The following is a 20,333-nucleotide window of genomic DNA, read 5'->3' on the forward strand; positions in this document are numbered from 1 at the left end:
AATAATGGGAGTCCCAAGAGCATGTTTCTCGTTGCAGATCAGGCCCTGCCCATCTAGACTTGTATTGTCTACTCTGGCAGGCAGCAGCTCTCCAGGCAGTCAGGCAATGGTCTTTCCTCACCTTTCACCTGCTACCAAATTAATTTTAGCTGGAGATGCCAGGGACTGAAAGCAAAGCAGGTGCTATTCCCATTAGTTATTCCCACCTCCCCTCCAAAAAAAGTCACAGGACAGGTAAATCATATCTGTGTAATGTTTATATACTTTTTTTTTTAACCCACTAGAATGAACATGTGTAACACCCAACATGGGCATAAGCTGTGCACCAGGAGTTCACTAGGCCAGGATGAGCTATAAAATCTGTGAAGGCGTTGCTAAACCTGATGTTTTATTTGAGTGCCCAGCCGTATTCTGTCTTCAGCACTGAAAAGGCTAAAATCACCATGTGTCACACCTCCATCCCCAAATGTCGTCTACTCAAGTAACACTCCCTCACAAAGAACTGGATTTTGCTTAATAGAGCTGTCCTCAGATAAACTGTGGGTCCTCTTGTTTTAATGACATGTGGCATTCTTCCCTTCCGTTGCCTGTTTCTCAAGTCTGTTTCAATACAAATTTTCATAGTAAAACGAGAGAGATTGCATCATATCCACACCACTTAAAGCCATCATATAACATTTCTAACAGTCATGGAGGGTCCTGGGACCTGTACCTTGTTAAGGGTGCTGGGAACTGTAGCTCTGCAAAGCCAGTACCATTAACAAACTACAGTTGCCAGGATTCATTGCGGCGGGGGGGGGGGCTATGACTGTTTAAAATTGTGTAAGAGTGCTTTAATATGGACACTGTGGATGTCTGTAGAGAGAAAGAGAAATGGCCAGAAATGAGGGAGCCCGCTATGAAGACCCACCCGTGCCCTGCTGTGGCCCCTTGGGAGGGCAGCAAGACAAGTACTAGTTGTGCATATTTATTTTCTCATATCTACTTTTTGGCCCATCAACTTCGAATTTAGCTCTCTGCTTGTTATGTATCGAGATTTAGGTTATTTTATTGTAATGTTTAGTGGATGCTACATTTACTGAAGTGTTTATTTTGTCTGACTTGGGTTGAAGTGTTCTGTAACAAGCATACGTTATGCATTTTTGATAATTAAGTTAAACGTTTTATTGGGATCAGATTCAGGTGTTGAGTTCACTGTGGAAAAGCAGCCCGTCAGCTAACATAAAACTGACTGGAGCCATGGATGGAAAACAATGGCTGAAAAGAGCGGGCCTCATAAAGGAGAATGAAGGAGCGAGAACTTAGGAATGCAGGAAGCTGACTTATGCAGAGTCAGCCCATCAGGTCCATCTAGCTCAGTCATGTCTACATTGCCTGCCAGCGTTTCTCCAGGGTTTCACGCAGAGGACATTCCTAGCCCTATCAGGAGAGTCCAGGGACTGAAACTGGGATCTTCTATATGCAAGGCAGGTGGTGGTATTTCATCCAGGAATCAAAACTGCACAGTGGATAAATTCCACAGCCTCCAGCTCCACAACTTTATTTCAGTGACCCTTTCCCCTGTACACAGAACAGAAGGCAATACCATTTGAAATAAAGAACGCTCTCCAAGCATTCAGGCAGGGAACCTTTCTCAGCCCTTTAATAAAGGAGAAGTTAGGCATGGTACTTGGGACCTTCTGCATGCAAAGCGGTGTGCCAACCACTGAACTATGGTCTTTCCCCTAGAACAGGGTTTCCCAAACTTGGGTCTGCAGCTGTTTTTGGACTGCAGTTCCCATCATCCCTGACCACTGACCCTGCTAGCTAGGGATGATGGGAGTTGTGGTTAAAAACAACAACAGCTGGAGTCCCAAATTTGGGGAACTCTGCCCTAGAAGAACCCTACTGCTGCAAAGGAGGCTAGACGAGCTGGGAGCTAGGGTTCAGGAGTGCCTCTAGCTTAAGTGGAAGCTTAATTGTCCGCAGTGATTGGCACGGTCCCATTTTTTGAGCAAGTGGGAGGAATAATCCAGCTAAAAAAGATAATCTCCATTGATGGGACAGGTGCACCCATGAGCACGCACATGCATGCCCTAAGAAGATTCCTCACCATTCCCAACTCCAAGTCGGACTCCTCCCAAGAAATCGTTGCTGGAAAGGGGCTCCCGGTCCCACACAGTAAGCTCCAGGCAGATGTGTGGCAGCTCTTCAGGACTGATGTTGTTGTAGACCAAGGTGTGGTTGTAGTGGGGGTTCAGGCTCTTCTTCACAACTGGTGTCTTCCTTTTAGTGGCCTTGTTCCTCAGAGGGAGCAAATACCTGTGGACCAGGAAGGGGGAAATGCCTCTCTCTTATTAAAGAGGCTCCTGCAACCAGGACTTGCAGAAATTGATAGCTTGGGGCCGGGGGGGGGGGTAGAAAACTCAGCATCTTTTGAAGATCTCTCTGCAAATTTCTTGTGCTTAAGAAGCTGCGGAGAGAATTCTCAGCAGCCACAAGAGGGCACCCTGCGAGCGCTTTTCCTGTGACCTGTAAAAGCAGAACTATGCGCCGTATGCATAGTTCAAAGTCAAAGTGCTCCTCTTCTATAAGAATCAGATCCAGCCCCTTTTAAAACTCAGAAGGATTTGCACAGCCCCAAATCAATTGCTGCCCAGAGCCAAGCACACTTGTTTCATATTGCTGTGCAAGATACTACATGAAATGCAAAATAATTATTTCTATAATCAGATGCACACACAACCCCTGTGGTACCTGGGCAGGGCATCAATTAACTGTAAACCCTCAGTCTACAGCCTCCTTTCCTCCCACCACACAGATTTAGCAAGCTCCCATTTGCTCACCCCTTGACAAAGCTGTCAGATGTCCCTCCAGATTTGGCTGCTGTCAAGTTCTTGGCCTCTTTGATCCAGACCTGAAGTTCACCGCTCTCTTCCTTTTTGCCTAACAAAGAGACCCCTGTGATGAGCATGAACGGCAGGAGTTCCCCAGTCCGAAAGCTTCCTCTAACCAGGGTGGTATGAAAGCCACCCTACCAACCACACAGAACCGGAAAAGCCGATTGTTAGCAGAATTTAAGTCAAGTTTCTAGACCTTATGGAGTTGAGGAAAGGTTTGGATATGAATAAAGAGAAAAACCAGACAGCTGCCCCGTGTATGGTTTCTGTTGCATTCAGAGGGGAAAACTGGTTGCGTTACACTGAATCTTCACCTTTTCTTCCGTTTCCTGCATTGGCATGCTTAGCAGGTGGAATGAACTTCAAAGAAACCACCAATTCGCCTTTGTATTGAGGAGAAGCAGATGAGTCTGCAGCATTCTAGGACAGGAATGGGCAATGATAAATATTAGCACATCATTAATAAAAGGGTTGTACAACCAATCAGATTCCTGCAGGATTTACTGATGCAAGGAGATGACACTGAGATGGCTCTGTGTAAGATATGGAGGAGGGGGCTATTCTGAGGCAGGTTCTACAGATTGGGTGGGGGGTTTTCTAAAGTGGCTGTGAAGGAGAATAAATTAGGATATATATATATATATATATGCAGGTTTTGGTGTCTTCGGGTGTATTCCCGTGTAAGAGTTGGGGTGTCTGGGCGACGTTTCGACGAGGTCTCACTCGTCATCTTCAGGCTGGTGCTTTCGGCTTCTTGTTACTGGAACAGAGCAGGATCTTAGTGTTTGAGTTCCTATAAATACTGTTGAGGGGGTGTGGTGTATAGCCTCCAACGTTCTGGGCAGAGAGGAAGTTCCTAGATTAGTGTGCCTTTTCTTCTTTTGTTCCTTAATTACTTGAGGGATATCTTGAGTGATTTCATGAGTGATATTCTGAATACCACTTAGGTGGGTCATTAAGTGTGGATTAGTTGCTAAAGCTTTCGTGTCTTGACCTCTTGAGCTTGTGAAGAGTTTTTCGAAGATGGCTGTGCTGCATTTAGTTGTGCTCTGGCTTGGCTTCGTGTATAGGGGCGAGCTGTGGTTTTGTGCCCTGTGCCAGCCAGATCTGTGTAGGGATTGCAGGGGGGTGCAGCATCCGGAGGTGCCACTATAGTTTGGCTACTGGATGGAGTTTGTAATTTATCTGTGGAGAGGGTCTGGGTTTGGGTCTGGTGTGGTTGATTGGTGACGGCGTTCTGTGTGCCTCTGGTTCTGGTGTCGGTTTTTGTGGGGAGGGCTAATTTCCAGATGTCTGGCAGGCGGGACGTGTCGTCACGCTTGTTCATGTTCACAACATGAACAAGCGTGACGACACGTCCCGCCTGCCAGACATCTGGAAATTAGCCCTCCCCACAAAAACCGACACCAGAACCAGAGGCACACAGAACGCCGTCACCAATCAACCACACCAGACCCAAACCCAGACCCTCTCCACAGATAAATTACAAACTCCATCCAGTAGCCAAACTATAGTGGCACCTCCGGATGCTGCACCCCCCTGCAATCCCTACACAGATCTGGCTGGCACAGGGCACAAAACCACAGCTCGCCCCTATACACGAAGCCAAGCCAGAGCACAACTAAATGCAGCACAGCCATCTTCGAAAAACTCTTCACAAGCTCAAGAGGTCAAGACACGAAAGCTTTAGCAACTAATCCACACTTAATGACCCACCTAAGTGGTATTCAGAATATCACTCATGAAATCACTCAAGATATCCCTCAAGTAATTAAGGAACAAAAGAAGAAAAGGCACACTAATCTAGGAACTTCCTCTCTGCCCAGAACGTTGGAGGCTATACACCACACCCCCTCAACAGTATTTATAGGAACTCAAACACTAAGATCCTGCTCTGTTCCAGTAACAAGAAGCCGAAAGCACCAGCCTGAAGATGACGAGTGAGACCTCGTCGAAACGTCGCCCAGACACCCCAACTCTTACACGGGAATACACCCGAAGACACCAAAACCTGCATTCCTGTACCCGTGAAAATCTACGAAAGCATATATATATATATATATATATATGCAGGTTTTGGTGTCTTCGGGTGTCTTCCCGTGTAAGAGTCGGGGTGTCTGGGCGACGTTTCGACGAGGTCTCACTCGTCATCTTCAGGCTGGTGCTTTCGGCTTCTAACAAGAAGCCGAAAGCACCAGCCTGAAGATGACGAGTGAGACCTCGTCGAAACGTCGCCCAGACACCCCGACTCTTACACGGGAAGACACCCGAAGACACCAAAACCTGCATTCCTGTACCCGTGAAAATCTACGAAAGCATATATATATATATATATATATATATATATATATAGGCAGGGAGGAGTGGCTCAAAGAATGCATAATTGCCTCCACCCTTTCAGTGTCAAAACTGGCATTCTCAGGACAGCTTGCAAAGAGAACAAACAAAACATATTTTAAAAAGTAATCGAACCAAGAACATTATAGAGCAATCCCTGGGCCAAAAAAATTCTGCTGCGGCTTCAAAGAATTAAAATATTGAGAAAAGAAGCAATTAAAATGATTGAAAATGTGCGAAAATGGGAGAGATCTTCACCTGCAACTGGAATTACAACAAAACTGGGGGCAAGCAAGATTCCCTGTTTGTTATTTAAACCAAAACCGCAGCTGAACACAGAGGCAACGACCTAGAACTAGAAGCTTGAGAACCGAGTTTAGCAAGACTTCCTGGAGCTCCCAAGAAACCTGTTTCAGCTGAATCTACATGGCGGGGGGACCACGGAAGCAAGCAGTGGGGTGGGGCAAACCTTGCCATGCAGGGGGAGGCACTCCTCCAATGGGCTTTCAAAGTTCCAGGTGTCCATCGGGACCTCCACCTCTCCCAAGAAAGTGTTCCGGCCAAAACGGTCGTGGTGCCAGACAGAGAACTGCAAGGTCCTCGTCAGCAGGAGGGCCTTGCTGATCTCATACTGCAAGAAAACGAAAAAGAGAGGGTGCGTATTTAGCAAGGATAGCTTCCACAGAGGACCACAACCTACACAAGCCTGGCTAGCCCCCTGCCCACAACTCTCAGACACCTTGAGCAGCTCGTTGTACAGTGGGTTGACGGTGTTCCGTTTGATGGTGGTTTTCCGCTTCCCTGAGCGGGATTTGTCCGGGAGGAGGTATGTCTTCACATACCTGCGAGAGACAAAACATGTAGATTTACACCTTGCCCAGTTATCTCCCTTTCCTTCCATGGTCCCACCAACCTCTGTTTAATGGTGATGAGACTGGCGAAGCAGGCAGTTTTGGATAAAGTGGCCGTGCAATTGCATTCGTGTGCTGAGAGGTGGGATGTATCCACACAGTGAGTCCTTACAAAAAACAACTATTTGCTGAGGGCCACCCCCACCCCTCAAAACCCCACATTTTTAGATGGTTCACGCTGGTGTGTGAAAGACTTCAACTACAGATTGCAGCCCTCCTCGTGATTACTCTTAATGTAGTGCACTGGGCTAAAACTGGGGAAACCAGAGATAAGACCCCAGCAGCCTCAGTCATGAAAACCACCAGGTGGCCTTGAATCACTCACCATCTCAGCGTAAACTATTTTGCTAAAAATGGGGCAAGGGCTGGAGAAGAAGGAGAGAACACTGTTAGCTGCCCTTGGAGGAATGGCAGGATAAAAAAGTGATAAATCCATAAATGCAAATTGGCATATTTTAAAATATAATACAGTGCCTTTATCAAAAAAAATGCATTTGAGGGTGCTGTACACACTTCCTCTCGCATAACTAGTCTGTCTTGGAAGCACAGCACTGCAATTTTGTCCCAAAAGCAGCCCACATTTAACCATGCTAAAAGAGTGTTTGATTAAAATGTGTGTCCATTCGTTCAAAGCGCTTCTACACCTGCTTTTGATCCCTCTTAAATTAAAAATTATACAACAAATGAAAAAGTACACGTGAACACAACGGAACTCAATTTCAGGCATCACATTAAAAAAAACAACCACACACATGGTTTGCATTCACCATACTTTAGAACCAAACCTGGCCCATAGCTGAGCTTTCAAATAAATCTAGGAAGCACACGGTTTACAACTGGTTGTCTGCTTTTGCTTTCTACCTCCTGTCTCTAGGAGGGAGAGCAGCTGATGCTGCAATTACACTTCTAAACTATAGTCAAGCTTCCTCAGCTACTAATCTGTACCATGTCCAAAGTGACCCACTTAATTTGTTGCTACAGGCTGGAAACCAAACCACTTATTCCTGTCCTACTGCTAGGTGTAAGCTCACCCACATAAGCAGGAGAGTCCAATGTCCCTCCTCCCCACACATCCAGCACAAGATGATGCACACTCACGGGTTGGAGCGCTTCTTGGCCTCGTCGGCATAGGCCAGCTGGCGACACTCCTTCACGTGGATGAAGAGAGTCTGCACCTTCTGCTCATAGCTCAGGGAGAAGGCAATTTCTCCCGTAACACAGACATTGCCAAAGTCGCCCGCCTCGCTGTAGATACTGACCATGCTTCCCAAAGTGCTCTGAGAAAAGAAAAGAAGCAGCATCGTTTACCATCCACTGAATTCTGCCTTCCTGGCCCAGATTCAACCAATGTCACCATGAGATTCTGCTGCACGTGCAGACCAGCTACTGTAACCAACTCCGAAAGGTTTTTAACCAAAATGTTCAACCTACATTTCCATCCAAAAAGTGGGGGCAGCGTTCAGTCTGTTGTAGCAAAACAACGGGGCAGTTAAAAGATTAGGAGGGGGGGTTATTGTTTTAATTATTTGCTTGTGTTTTTACCTTGCGTTTTTATCCCATAATCCACCCTTAGATCTTGTGATGAAGGGCGATATATAAATAATAATAACAACAACAATAATAATTTGGCACAGCATAATTTGTTCAGGAGGTGAGAAGGCCTCTGATCCTTGAAAGTTTATGCTGCTTTAAAAATCTGTTCATCCTTAAGGTCCCAACACAGCTTTCGTTTTTAGTTTCAATCCCATCATTGAATTCCACCACTTCCTGCATGGATAGGAAGAGTGACTGTCCTATCTGACAGCAACAGAGGCAAAGAAGCCCCCCTACCCTGGAGATCACCTATCTTAATCCAGCTGCGCTAACGGGGGAAGAGCTGTAGCTCAGTGGTAGGGCATCTGCTTTGCATGCATCTCCAGGTAGGATTGGGAATATCTGTCTGAAACCCTGGAGAGCTTCTGCCAGCCAGCGTAGTAGACAACACTGTGCAAGAGAGACCAGTGGTTGGACTCAGCATCAGGCAGTTTTCCTGTGACATATTAAGCTGACCCACTGAGTTACGGTGCATTTGCTTTATGAATGAAAATCTACTGTCGGTTTTGTGCTGTTCACCACCACGATCTATTCCCCTCACCTTGTAATGATGATGGTTTAGACTTTTTTTTGTAAATAGAATGTATTGTAATAAATAAATATCTTGGGCTTGATAGGAATGCAGAAGGAGGAACATTATGCTCTGCAAGCCAAGTATGGAGAACCCATGTCACCCTCTTGGGACCACAATTCCCATCAGCCTTGACCATTTGTCATGCTGCCTGGGGGCTGATGGGAGCTGGAGTCCCACAGGTTCCCCACCCTTCTTCAAAAGAGTCCTAGGCGACAGGCATTGGTACCGGGACCCACCGAAGATGTACCGCTGCGCATGCTGCATCTGGCTGTCCTCCTCCGGTGAATCTCTACCAGGCTGTCTATGTCCTCCTCTTCCTCTTCCTAGAGAAGAAAACACACACAGCTGAGCTTCATCCTAAACAGCATAAGCACAACTTCCCAAAGGGAAGACTGCTGGCTCAATCTGAAGCCCCAGACAAGTTCAAAAGTCCCCCAGCTCATCCCGCCCTCCTCCAGTGTCTTGTTTTATTATGAGCTATTAAGTGCCAGTGGCGTGGCGTAGGGGGTGCAGGGGGGGCCGGCCGCACCGGGAGCAACATCTGGGGGTTAGGGTTAGGGGGCGCAAATCCACGGGTTAGGGGGCGCAAATTACTTGCCTTGCCCCGGGTGCTGACAACCCACGCTACGCCACTGTTAAGTGCATCTTTATTTTGCATACCATCACTTCTTTTTACAGCTGTGCTTATGCCCCCAGGTCAAAAGGCTCTCTTGACTGTGTCATATGAAATGAGAAAGCACCCAGCCAAATGAGCTGCTAAGCTGCATCTATGCACCACCTCCAAAAGCAAAGACAGAGGTTCCTTCACCAAAATACTGACATAGCCACAGCAGGAGCTCTTGGAAGTTCAGCACCCCGGGTGGTTGTGAGGGTTGCCTCTATAATTGGGCTGGTCCTGCTTAAGGAACCGCCTCCCCCTTTATGTCCCATAATTATATATATATATATATTAGATTCAAGGAAGTCCACTAATACTACCCCTACATCAAATATCCCCAGGACGCAGAGAGCGCTTCTCAGTATTTGACTCTGGAACAACCTTCTGTAACATTGGTGTGGAAAATCTCAAGCCACCCCCCCTCTCCCCAAGCCACACCACTTCAGTGGAGTGCATTGTTTGGAGGCCTTCCTGCACTCCAGCAGAATCCTCAGTACAGTGGTACCTCTGGTTGCAAACAGGATCCGTTCCGGAGGCCCATTCACAACATGACAAGAGCGCAACCCACAGCGGCGCATCTGCGCACGCGCGGGTTGCAATTCGCCGCTTCTGTGCATGTGCGTGATTTCATTTTGCGTGTCTGTGCATGCGCGAGCGGCGAAACCCGGAAGTAACCCTTTCCGGTACTTCCGGGTCACCGCAGGACGTAACCTGAAAGAACGTAACATGAAGTGGACATAACATGAGGTATGACTGTAACCGGAATCTCTGAAATGCCTTATAAAAGGCAGGAGACAAGGTGAATCACCAGCAAGGGGAAGAAAAGAAACCCCACCCTTTAAGGTGGAGGAAAACCTCCCCCTTCCTACCTAAACAGTGTCAGCAGCATGAGCGAAGGAATGGAAGCTGATGCCCAAGGGGGGAAAAAACCAAAATCTCAGGTTCTGGCTTTAAGAGCACTAAACCAGCATCACCTGTGAGCACTACAGGTACAGCCAGTCTGGGGGGCGGGGGGGGGCTTCCTCCTACAGGAGGAGGCAAATCTGCATGGTTCTGCCATAGGCGTGCCATCTTAAAAATGTTCAGTGTCCTCTGGGGGTCTCTGGTGAATTAGCCTACTGTATAAAGGTAAAATAAACATTTTTTTGCTCTGCCCACTTTTGCTTCTGGGCCTACCTACCACTGACACCTGGCTCCCCTGGAGGGAATGTGGGCCTCAGGCTAAAAAAGGCTCCCTTAGGAGACTCACCATTTCAACGTTGAGGCCTGGGACTGATTTGCTTCTGTCTCCTAGAGGCCCACTTTCAATAACAGGCTCCTCTGGTCGCAGGTCAATCACTGACTTTGTGTATTCTGTGACAGAAGTAGGTCAGGAGAAGAGAGAGCTACCACTTTTAGCATGATAGAGCCAAGAGGTCACAGAACCATTACCCAAACCTAACCCTTTATCCACCACCACCACCCCAATCCAAGAGGATTGTCCCAAACAGGTGCTTGTCCAAACTTCCTTTGAAGAAGGTTCATGGCTGAGTTAGGATCTGAACGTGGATCTCTCCAGTTTAAATACAGCAGCTTAACCACTGCACCACCCTGGCCAGCATAACATTGCATCTAAGGGTCTTTTACCTGAAGGCCTCTGAACTCTCCTGGGATTCTTCTTGAACAAGGTTTCATTTTCATCAGCTGAAGCTGCACTATGGATCCCCAAACGAGCGTCCTAGGAAAGAATACGCCAACATCACAAAAACATAAACAAGACCCTCACACAACCACCATCCCACACACTGGTCTGCAGGTAGAAAGAATAAGGAAATCTGATTCCCAAAAGCATTTGGTCAGCCCAAGCTTTAGGACAAGCGCCAAAGGCTGTTTGGTACTTTTGAGTCCAGCAGCTTTAGATGTGCAGATGAGTTACGATAGCCCACCCAATACTACACTCTGCCAATCAATACAACCAACAATGACCAATGTGAAAAAGGTTGGGGTGCCCTGGAAAGGGAAAGTCCTGCATTTCCCAAGACACCTGCCGCCATATGACAGTGCCCAAGCACGTGCAAAGAAACCTGTTGTTTCAGCAAGCCACATGCAAAGCAGCAGGGCAAACCTACACCATCTGAATCGGAGGGGAGAGCCTCTCTAAAGCGGCTGGGTAGCGTCAGGCTGGATGCATTGGACCCTGAAGGGCTGATAGCTTTTGTCCTCTCTTGTTGAGGGCTGCAAAGAAACAAAAAGCAGGGAGATCATAAGAACATCTTTCCTGGAGCAGACCAAGGAAATTCATCTCTCTGAACAGGGTATCCTCCAGACTTGTTTTCTGCAGTTGTTTTCTGCAATGCATCATCAACGCAATAATAGTGAATTAGTGATCTGCACATTGTTCTGCTCTATTAGTAGCTCTGCTCCGCTTCCTCGATGTTATCACACAACTGCTATCTGAAGGGTGCTCTTGCTCTATAGCACAGCCAAAGCAGAACCAATAAGAAATTCCTGGAACATTTGTGGGAGGAAGAGCAGGAAGCTTATATGCGAGGACTGGAAATGGAAAAGTATGTCTGCCTGGAAATTTCTGCAGTCACACTGAGAATGGGATCAGCTGAGGCACAGAAGAAGAAAAACCACTAACCCTTCCATTTAGCAACAACTGTAAACCTGCATGAATTTAGGCGATCCCCTTTTAAAGCCTTAGCCAGCTGCCACATGTTGTGCAGCAACGAATTCCATAAATTGAGAAGTGCATTGGGTCAATAGATCTTTCCTTTTGTCTGTTTCAGCCTTCCCCCACCTGTCCAGATGTTTCTGGACTCCTGCTCTCATCAGCCCCACCTAAGATCAGGAATTGATGGGAGTTGTAGTCCAACAATATCTGGAAGGCTGGTCAGGATGGGAAAGGAGGCTGGTCAATGCTTTATTTGTAGTATTACCGGAGGCAGAAAATAAAACTCTGCTTTCTTTCTCTGCACCATGCATGAAGTTATTTCCCAGCATGAGTTCACTGAGGACCACCCCAAAAGCAGAGTCACAGGTTCTGCAGGCAATATCCTGACCCCCAGCAAGCCACCCCCACCCCAGGCATTCGGTATAGGAAAGTCTGAAAAGGGCTTTTGTTTCCCCCAACTTACCTCCCTTTTCTCTCCCTCTAATCAAACCTCATCCATTCATCTTCTCTCTTCCCCCAGTTGAGCTCAACAGATTTAACAGCCTAGAATGCTCCTGTTATTCTACAGCAGCACATTCTAAAACAAGGATGGCTCTCTCCCATAGCATCATAGAGTTGGAAGGGACCCCAGGGGCCATCTAGTCCAACCCCCTGCAATGCAGGAATCTCAACTAGAACATGGCAGGTGGCTATCCAACCAGATAGGGGAAAAGCACAATGCAACCTCCATTATCTAGGCCATCCACTAGTACACTAAATAGAAGTGACATTCATAGGTTATCATAGCAAGTCGTATCGCAGAGGAGATTTACATGAAGTTGATATGGATCTCTCTACGTTTAGCTTGCTACAAGCAAACCAAGTGAGAAAAAGCTGAAGGGCACATAAATGGCAGTCTGTGTGCACCCTCCATCTCAGCAAATAAAGAAATTAACTGTGGTGGAAAGCACTGCTCAAGCAGCGCAGGAATTGTCCTATGGTACCTCTGGATTCCATCACCCTATGGTTCTTTTCAAACATTCAAAAGGCACTACAGAAAACAAGTGAATTGCATCATGTCACAGACCGCTGGCATAAAAATGATTGCTCATTCTGAAAAGTGGTGTTTTTGGATATTAGTAAGAATCAACTGGCTGGAGAAAATAACTAGTTTTAGAGAGCATTGTTGTTGGACTTCCAGCTACCATCAGCTCCAGCCAGCACGGTCAATGGTCAGAAATTATTAGGGTTGTGGTTCAGCAACTCTAGGAGAGCCACAGATTCCCTTACAAATTGGGATATACACCTTATAGGAATCGGAACTGGTCTTTTCAAACCTGGGGCCAGGAGCTGTAGGAGAAGAGACAGTGCGGAAGCCATCCAGACTCATGTTCTCAGTGGATTCTGTGTCACTCCTTGCATCTCGGAGCTCCAAGTGATCAGGGGTCAAGCTGGAAGAAACAGTCTAGACAGGTGAACGGCAATAAGGGGCTTGGTGGAAGAGCCAAAGTTCAATCCCTGGCATCTCTAGTTCAAAGGATCAGGCAGCAGAGAACACAAAGACATAGGAAGCTGTCTCATACAAAGTCAAATCATTGATGTACCCAGCTGTCTACACCAGATGTGGAGAACATTGCGCAAGAAGAACTCTATTATCTCAGTAGAAAAGCTGTTGGGGGTCTCTGTTCCGGTAATAGGTGGGGGAAGAGGAGACATACAACACACTCATCATACACAAGGCTATTTTCCATGAAATGTGCGGCATATTTCATCAATGCACAGCTGAACGACAGACCTTGCCTTCTTACAGCTATTCTAAACCTCTGGTCTTAAAATGCAATTGCATCCTGAAAACTCCCTGCATGCAAATGCAAAATGCATAGGTAAAGGTACAGTGGTGCCTCGCAAGACGAAATTAATTCGTTCCGCAAGTCTCTTCGTCTTGCGAGTTTTTCGTCTTGCGATGCATGGTTTCCCATAGGAATGCATTGAAAATCAATTAATGCGTTCCTAGGGAAACCGCCTTCAGACCAGGTCCGGGGACAGTCTGTCCCCGGACCTCTTCTGAAGGCTGGGGCGGGACAAGGGTTTTTCTTCCCACCCACAGCATTTTAAAAAACCCCGGGACAGCGGAGGACTTCTCCGCTGTCCGGGCGATCTTAAAATGCTGGCGGGCGGCATTTTAAAATCGCCCCGGGACAGCGGAGGACTTCTCCGCTGTCCGGGGCGATTTAAAAGCCCCTGGGAAGGCAGGCAGGGGGGACAAAGACTTTCGCCCCCTGCCCGCCTTCAGAAGGTGTTCCCGCCCCGCCGCCCGGCTTCGGAGCATCGTTCCGAAGCCCGCCGGCGGGGGCAGGTGTTCCCGCCCCGCTGCCCGGCTTCGGAGCATCGTTCCGAAGCCCGGCGGCGGCGGGAGGAGGCGTTCCCACCCCACCGCCCGGCTTTGGAGGAGGTCCGAGGACAGTGGGGAAGACGCGCTGCGCTTCCCCGCTGTCCCGGATATTTCCCTATGGGCTGTCGTCTTGCGAAGCAAGCCCATAGGGAAATTCGTCTTGCGAAGCGCCTCCAAAACGGAAAACCCTTTCGTCTAGCGGGTTTTCCGTCTTGCGAGGTGTTCGTCTTGCGAGGTACCACTGTAAAGGGACGCCTGACCATTAGGTCCAGTCATGGCCGACTCTGGGGTTGCGGTGCTCATCTCGCTTTATTGGCTGAGGGCGCTGGCGTACAGCTTCCAGGTTATGTGGCCAGCATGACTAAGCCGCTTCTGGCGAACCAGAGCAGCACACAGAAACGCCATTTACCTTCCCACTGGAGCGGTACCTATTAATCTACTTGCATTTTGATGTGCTTTCGAACTGCTAGGTTGGCAGGAGCAGGGACCGAGCAACAGGAGCTCACCCCGTCACGGAGATTCAAACCACCGACCTTCTAATCGGCAAGCCCTAGGCTCTGTGGTTTAACTCACAGTGCCACCTGCGTCCCAAAATGCATAGGCCAGTGCTTTTCAACCAATGTGCTGTAGCAACACTGGCCTCTGTCCCTCTTTCCTTCCTTCCCTTCCTTTGATGCCCTCCCGCATCTCTGCCTCCCAAAGGCTTGATTGGCTGTTTGTTGCAGCAGCCATGGCTACAAACTCCCCAGGCGAATGGTGCCTCTGGGGCTGGCCAGGAGCTGCTACCCAAGCCCCTGTGGGGCAGTGTGAGGAAGCACCTCTCTTTGGGAGCGGGCTGGGCAACTCAGAGACCATGGGTTGCAGAAGTGGCTGCTCAGAGGACTCCCAATGAGAGGGGAGAAGAGAGAAGGCTGAGCGAACACTCAACAAGGGAGGGTGTTCAAAAAGTGGTGAAGGGCTGCCAGCTCTGCAGGCAAGATATAACTGGGCTCCTGAGCCCCGCAGGGGTGCTGCAGAAAGAATGTAGTTGGTCAAGGGAGCTGTGGAATCAAAAAGGTTGAAAAGCTCTGGCATATACACTTCCTGCATACTTGAAGGAATGTAAGTATGCGGATATTTTCCCTTAATGTGCTTTGATATTCACTGCCGCTAGTGAGAGGGATGAAACAGAGCCCCGTTGCTGCAACAGCCCCAGCATGGCGGAGCAAGAATTGGTGGGTGGGAGAGAGAGAGTCACCTGGGATCCTTGCGTTGCTGCTGGGGACTCTTTGGTGCTGCCTTGGAGGAACCTTTGGTATCGCTGAGCTGGGCCTTCTGCAGAAGAGCTTGCCCTGCTGTCTCCCTTTTGTTAGCTAAAAGAGAAGGGATAAAAATAACAAACCTTTTAGGGTCAATGCACACATACTGGGAGCAGTCCCCATTTATTCACGACATTTCCACCTCACCTTTCCCCCACAAGGAGCTCAAGGTTGTACACAGGATGCATCCTCCACCCAGCTAACAACTTTGAGAGGTAGGTTCATTCAATAGTTAACATTTATATAAAGGTAACGGTAAAGGTAAAGGACCCCTGACAGTTAAGTCCAGTCGCGAACGACTCTGGGGTTGCGGTGCTCATCTCGCTTTAGAGGCAAAGGGAGCTGGCGTTTGTCCGCAGACAGTTTTTCCAGGTCATGTGGCCAGCATGACTAAGCCGCTTCTGGTGAAACCAGAGCAGCGCACAGAAACACCATTTACCTTCCCACTGAATCAGTACCTATTTATCTACTTGCACTTTTTGGTGTGTTTTCGAACTGCTAGGTTGGCAGGAGCTGGGACCAAGCAATGGGAGCTCACCCCGTCGCGGGGATTCGAACCGCAGATCTTTCGATCAGCAAGCCCTAGGCTCAGTGGTTTAGACCACAGAGCCACCCGCGTCAAACCCAGTTCACTCAGTGGCTATATATAGTGCAGAGCTAGCCAATCTGTAGCCCTCCATATATTGTCAAAAACACCACTCCCATCAACCTAGGAACTTGGCAATTAGGAGGAAATGGAAACTTCTGAAAAGCTGGAATCTTCAAGTGGGGGAGTGATTTTTTTCAAATATATCTTTTGGCCTCATTAACTGTTAACACCAAAGCAAACCATGACTTAGGAGTGAATGAACAAGCAAACAAGTTGATGCATTGGGGCGGGGGAATTGCAGCTGCTTTGCTCCTCCCTGTTCCTGCTGCTGCCACACTAGCAGGAATTAAGCCATGGTTTGGCTTAGCATTACATCTGTACTCAGGCTTATGGTTTGTCTCGTTCCAGACAGACCACAAACTGTGCCCAGTATTTTTTTGGGGGGTGAGCTTGTGGTCACAATTTGTTTGGGGGAGACAAACCATAAGCACAGGTTCAGGTGTGCCAAACCATGGCTTAGCTTCCAGTGGTGCAGCAGCAATACAAACAGGGAAGGAGCAAAACGACCACAGATTTCTGACTGCTCAGCAGCACACTTGCCATAATGTTATGTGCAAACAAGGCTACTGTCTATAATCTAGAAAACTGGTTAATGCAGTTATTGTGGAACCAGTGTTATAGAAAGTTGAATAGTGTTAAGAGACCATTAGAGCAGAGAGGAGCCAGGAGGAAGGGGGGGGGGATTCTGAGGGACCCAGAAGCTGACTGAGCAATGTAAATGGATAAATACAGAATAAAACACAGTAGCTGAACAAAAGAATACAATACAGTAGCTGACAGAGTTTCTCTCTGCTTATTTGCCAGCTTTTCAAACTCCCCCCCCCCTAAAATCATTTCCTCAAATCATGTTTAACTTGGTGTCTTCCTAAAACTGTAAGCAAAGAATAATTTGTTTCAGAAAAACTTGGTCCAAGGCCTTGTCATTTACCCCACACCCAAGGGCTGTGCCACTTTACCCAGTACAGTGGTACCTCAGGTTACAAACGCTTCGGGTTACAAACTCTGCTAACCCGAAGTAGTACCTCGGGTTACGAACTTTGCCCCAGGATGAGAATGGAAATCACACGCCGGCGGCACAGCGGAAGCGGGAGGCCCCATTAGCGGAAGTGCGCCTCAGGTTAAGAATGGTTTTGGGTTAAGAATGGCCCTCCAAAATGAATTAAGTTCGTAACCTGGGGTACCACTGTATCAGGAGTAGGTTGGGCCAATTCATGTCCAAAATATTTAATGGAGGAAGTCAGGAAAAAAATAGACATCCATTTGGTGGCAGCAAGGAGGAAGAAAGAGGGGTTGGTAAGGCTGCTTTGCTTGCTTGCTTGCTTGCTTGCTTGCTTGCTTGCTTGCCTCCCTTCCTTCTCAGCAGCCCATACCATAACCATGGCTGAAGAATGAAAATACACAGGATATTGAGAAGATACAGATAGCTCAAGTAAGCAAGCCAAGCTAGATTTCTAAAAGGGTGGGGAGAATGTGGAGAATGTAAAGAGTTTTCTGACCAGGACATGAATTGTCAGCTAATAAGTTATTTGGGGCAACTTTTGATTCTGTTTAATTGGAAAATACAAACAAAAATCCTGCATAAGAACCAGCAGCTACGGACTCTTTGCTCCTCTTCAGACCAAGAACTGTCAAGAAATCCTACCCTGTGGTTTGCGCCGAAGAGACATTCGAATGATGTCACTGCCCAGCCTGCTAGCAAATCGATTTACTCTTTGGTCATAGAACCAGTCACCAGTAGATTTCTTCAGCTCCCTGCAGAGAGAGAGAGAGAGAGAGAGAGAGAGAGAAGAGTGCTGCAAAAGACCATTTGTAACAATTTAATCACTTATGTTCAGCTCAGTTTTTACCATCACTCGGTTTTTCTGAAGCATGGATGATTACACAACTATGTATAATAGAATTTGGCTTCCTGAGTTGTTGTTTCATTAAAATAAACACCGCAAGTTTCTAGCCCTCATTAATGTATGGGGGGAACACTTTATGGAAACCTATAGATGTTTTGTTGCTGACTTTGGGATTTTGCAGACACAGCTTTGAAGCAGGAACAGCAAAGCTCCCCTGTAGGTAGTTATCAAGGGTGTGTTAGCATGGGGCCTCCCACTGCCCAAATAATTCCACAGCAACATTCTTGGCTCAATAAATCTTGTACCAGTCTCATGGCCTTGGCGGCAAGAACCCAGCCTTGCTAACTGTATTCACCGTGCTTTTCTACAAAGGAAAATAAAAAGAGTGCGCAGAGGTTTAAATTATTGAGCAGGGCAGTTAAAACTCCTGAATCCTAAAGCCTTTAGACAAAACAAGTGCGTAAATGTTGAGGGCTAGAATCTTGCATGTTTTCCTTTAAATAAAAAGATGGTTCTAAGCTGTACATCAAAAACTGGGTTCAAACATGTGGGTTCAGAGACAATAAACAGCCGCAGCTGGAAGAGACAAGGAAGAGGAAGCACAAGGACAGGAAGTAGCACTGGCAAACTCAAGCTGCCAAACTTACGCCTCCTTGGTGCAGACTTTGCAGCGCCAGGAACTGTTGGCACTATAGGAGCGGCAGTCCCGGCACACCAGATGGTTGCAGCCGCGGCAAGTATTGGCTTTGGGGCTGATCCGCCCCAGGCTCTGCTGACAGCGGGCGCACGTCCTCTCGCTGTAGCGCTGGCTTCCCCTCTTGGCTCCCTTTCTGCGGATCTCCAGTAGCTCATTCTTCAGGCGCCTGTTGCAAGGAGCACAAAGGGGGAATGACTAAAGACTACCACATACAAAGGAAGGGAGCCTAAGTTCCCATACATCTCACAGCATCCGCTCCAGAAATCCAGGTGCTGCTTGGTCCTGCTAAGGCTTGCATCCGTGAAGATGGTACTCTTAGGTCTAAGCTACCTGAAAGAGAGTATGCCCTCAGTTGAACCTGATCAGGTTCCGAGAGGCCCTTCTCTCGGTCCCGCCACCCTCACTTGACGCGGACGCGGCAGAGGGCCTTCTCAGTGGCTGATCCCAGACTGTGCAACTCCCTCCCTGGAGAAGCCGAACTGGCTCCCTCCTTGCTGTCCTTCCGCCAGGAGGTGAAGACCTCCTTATCCCAACAGGCTTTGGCCAATTGGTTGCTTCTAATGATGCCCTGCTGTTTTTATTGTATAGGCATCCCCCCCACACACAATCGACTTGTGCGCAACCGCCCATATGCGCAGCGCTGGGAGGTAAATGCAGAAATAGAATCATACCAGGCAATGGCAGGAGAGAGCTGGAGAGTCCTCGTGGCTCGTGACGAGACTCTCCCCAAAGAGGACGTCAGTGAGGGCGGAGGAAGCCCCAAAGAGACTGGAGGCACGGTGGGGCTTTGTTTACTCTGCTCAGCCTCCCTGCCTAACAGCTGATGTGCGCATTGGTTCAGAAGGAGGAGCTGCTTCTCTCCACAACCTCCAGCCAGTCCTAGAGCTTCAACTTTAGTTGAAGGGAGATTTGTGTGGGGAGAGAGATCTGAGAGCAGGAAAACCCGGGCGTTTAGAGGCTTTTTAGAGGGTGCGCCCCACCTACACAATTTTTCCTTATGCGCATGGGGGCCTGGAACATAATCCCCATGTAAGGGGAGGGGGGGTCACCTGTAATTATTTGCACAGTTTTAATTCTATCAACGTTTCATTGTTTTTTAATTACCATTTCTCCCCCATAATGTTTTAAGCTGTTCTTATTTTTATCTGTAAACCACTTTGAATGCCTCTCAGGGAAAAAGGCTAGGTATATATATATATATATATATATATATATATATATATATATATATATCAGGAGTATTACACAGAGCTGAGAGTGAGAAGCTAAGGAAAATGGCCTGTACCTCTGCGGACCGGAAAGGGCCACGGCTCAACAGCACAGAAGCTGACCTGCATGCAGAAGGACTTAGCCTGGCCCCTTCAGTTAAGTAGCAGGAGGCCTGGGAAAACCTCTGCCCAAACCCAGATCTACCAACCTCACAGGGCTGCTGTGATAATAAAATGGCGTAGGGGGCAAGCACTGTGCTCCTTAGAGAAAAAGATATAAATGCAATAATAAATAATTTAGTTATTTTGCTTAGGTTACTTGCTGCATTTTTAATTTGTTTTAAGCTGCTTTGAGACTCTTTCTTTTGTAATAAGCAATGAATAAAAGAAATAAAATAAGGGATAACGTCCCTTGTGTAATAAACACCACGAGCTCCAAGTCTAATGTAATTAACTGGTGTATCAGAGAGAGAAAGAGTTATGCTAATAAACTGTTCCGTTCCATTTGGAATTGTTTTATATCTTTCATAATTGCAATTTGTTTTTTATAATCTTACTTTCCATTGTAGGCCCTTTTGGTGAAGGGCAGGTAAAAAAATATTACACAGAGATGAATAAAGCAAAATATTTCTCACTGGTGCTCTAGCTTAGCCCATGT

General features: G+C 47.5%; 1 protein-coding gene across 1 annotated transcript in view; it reads right to left on the minus strand.

The window, feature by feature from the left end:
* The window catches only part of SYTL4 (synaptotagmin like 4), a 35,027-nt gene that overhangs the window by 821 nt on the left and 13,873 nt on the right, over nt 1-20,333 (minus strand). Inside the window, exons 3-16 of the mRNA XM_082208595.1 lie at nt 18,418-18,633; nt 17,569-17,678; nt 15,217-15,331; nt 12,925-13,038; nt 11,061-11,166; nt 10,579-10,669; nt 10,202-10,305; nt 8,531-8,617; nt 7,226-7,404; nt 5,956-6,058; nt 5,686-5,847; nt 3,194-3,299; nt 2,826-2,925; nt 2,093-2,301 (exon numbers count right to left, since the gene is read on the minus strand). Coding sequence (XP_082064721.1) covers nt 2,093-2,301; nt 2,826-2,925; nt 3,194-3,299; nt 5,686-5,847; nt 5,956-6,058; nt 7,226-7,404; nt 8,531-8,617; nt 10,202-10,305; nt 10,579-10,669; nt 11,061-11,166; nt 12,925-13,038; nt 15,217-15,331; nt 17,569-17,678; nt 18,418-18,633 — 1,802 coding nt within the window. The remainder of the gene's footprint in view (nt 1-2,092; nt 2,302-2,825; nt 2,926-3,193; nt 3,300-5,685; nt 5,848-5,955; nt 6,059-7,225; nt 7,405-8,530; nt 8,618-10,201; nt 10,306-10,578; nt 10,670-11,060; nt 11,167-12,924; nt 13,039-15,216; nt 15,332-17,568; nt 17,679-18,417; nt 18,634-20,333) is intronic.

The sequence above is a fragment of the Podarcis vaucheri genome, assembly GCF_965113315.1.
Source record: "Podarcis vaucheri genome assembly, chromosome: Z".
NCBI lineage: Eukaryota > Metazoa > Chordata > Lepidosauria > Squamata > Lacertidae > Podarcis > Podarcis vaucheri.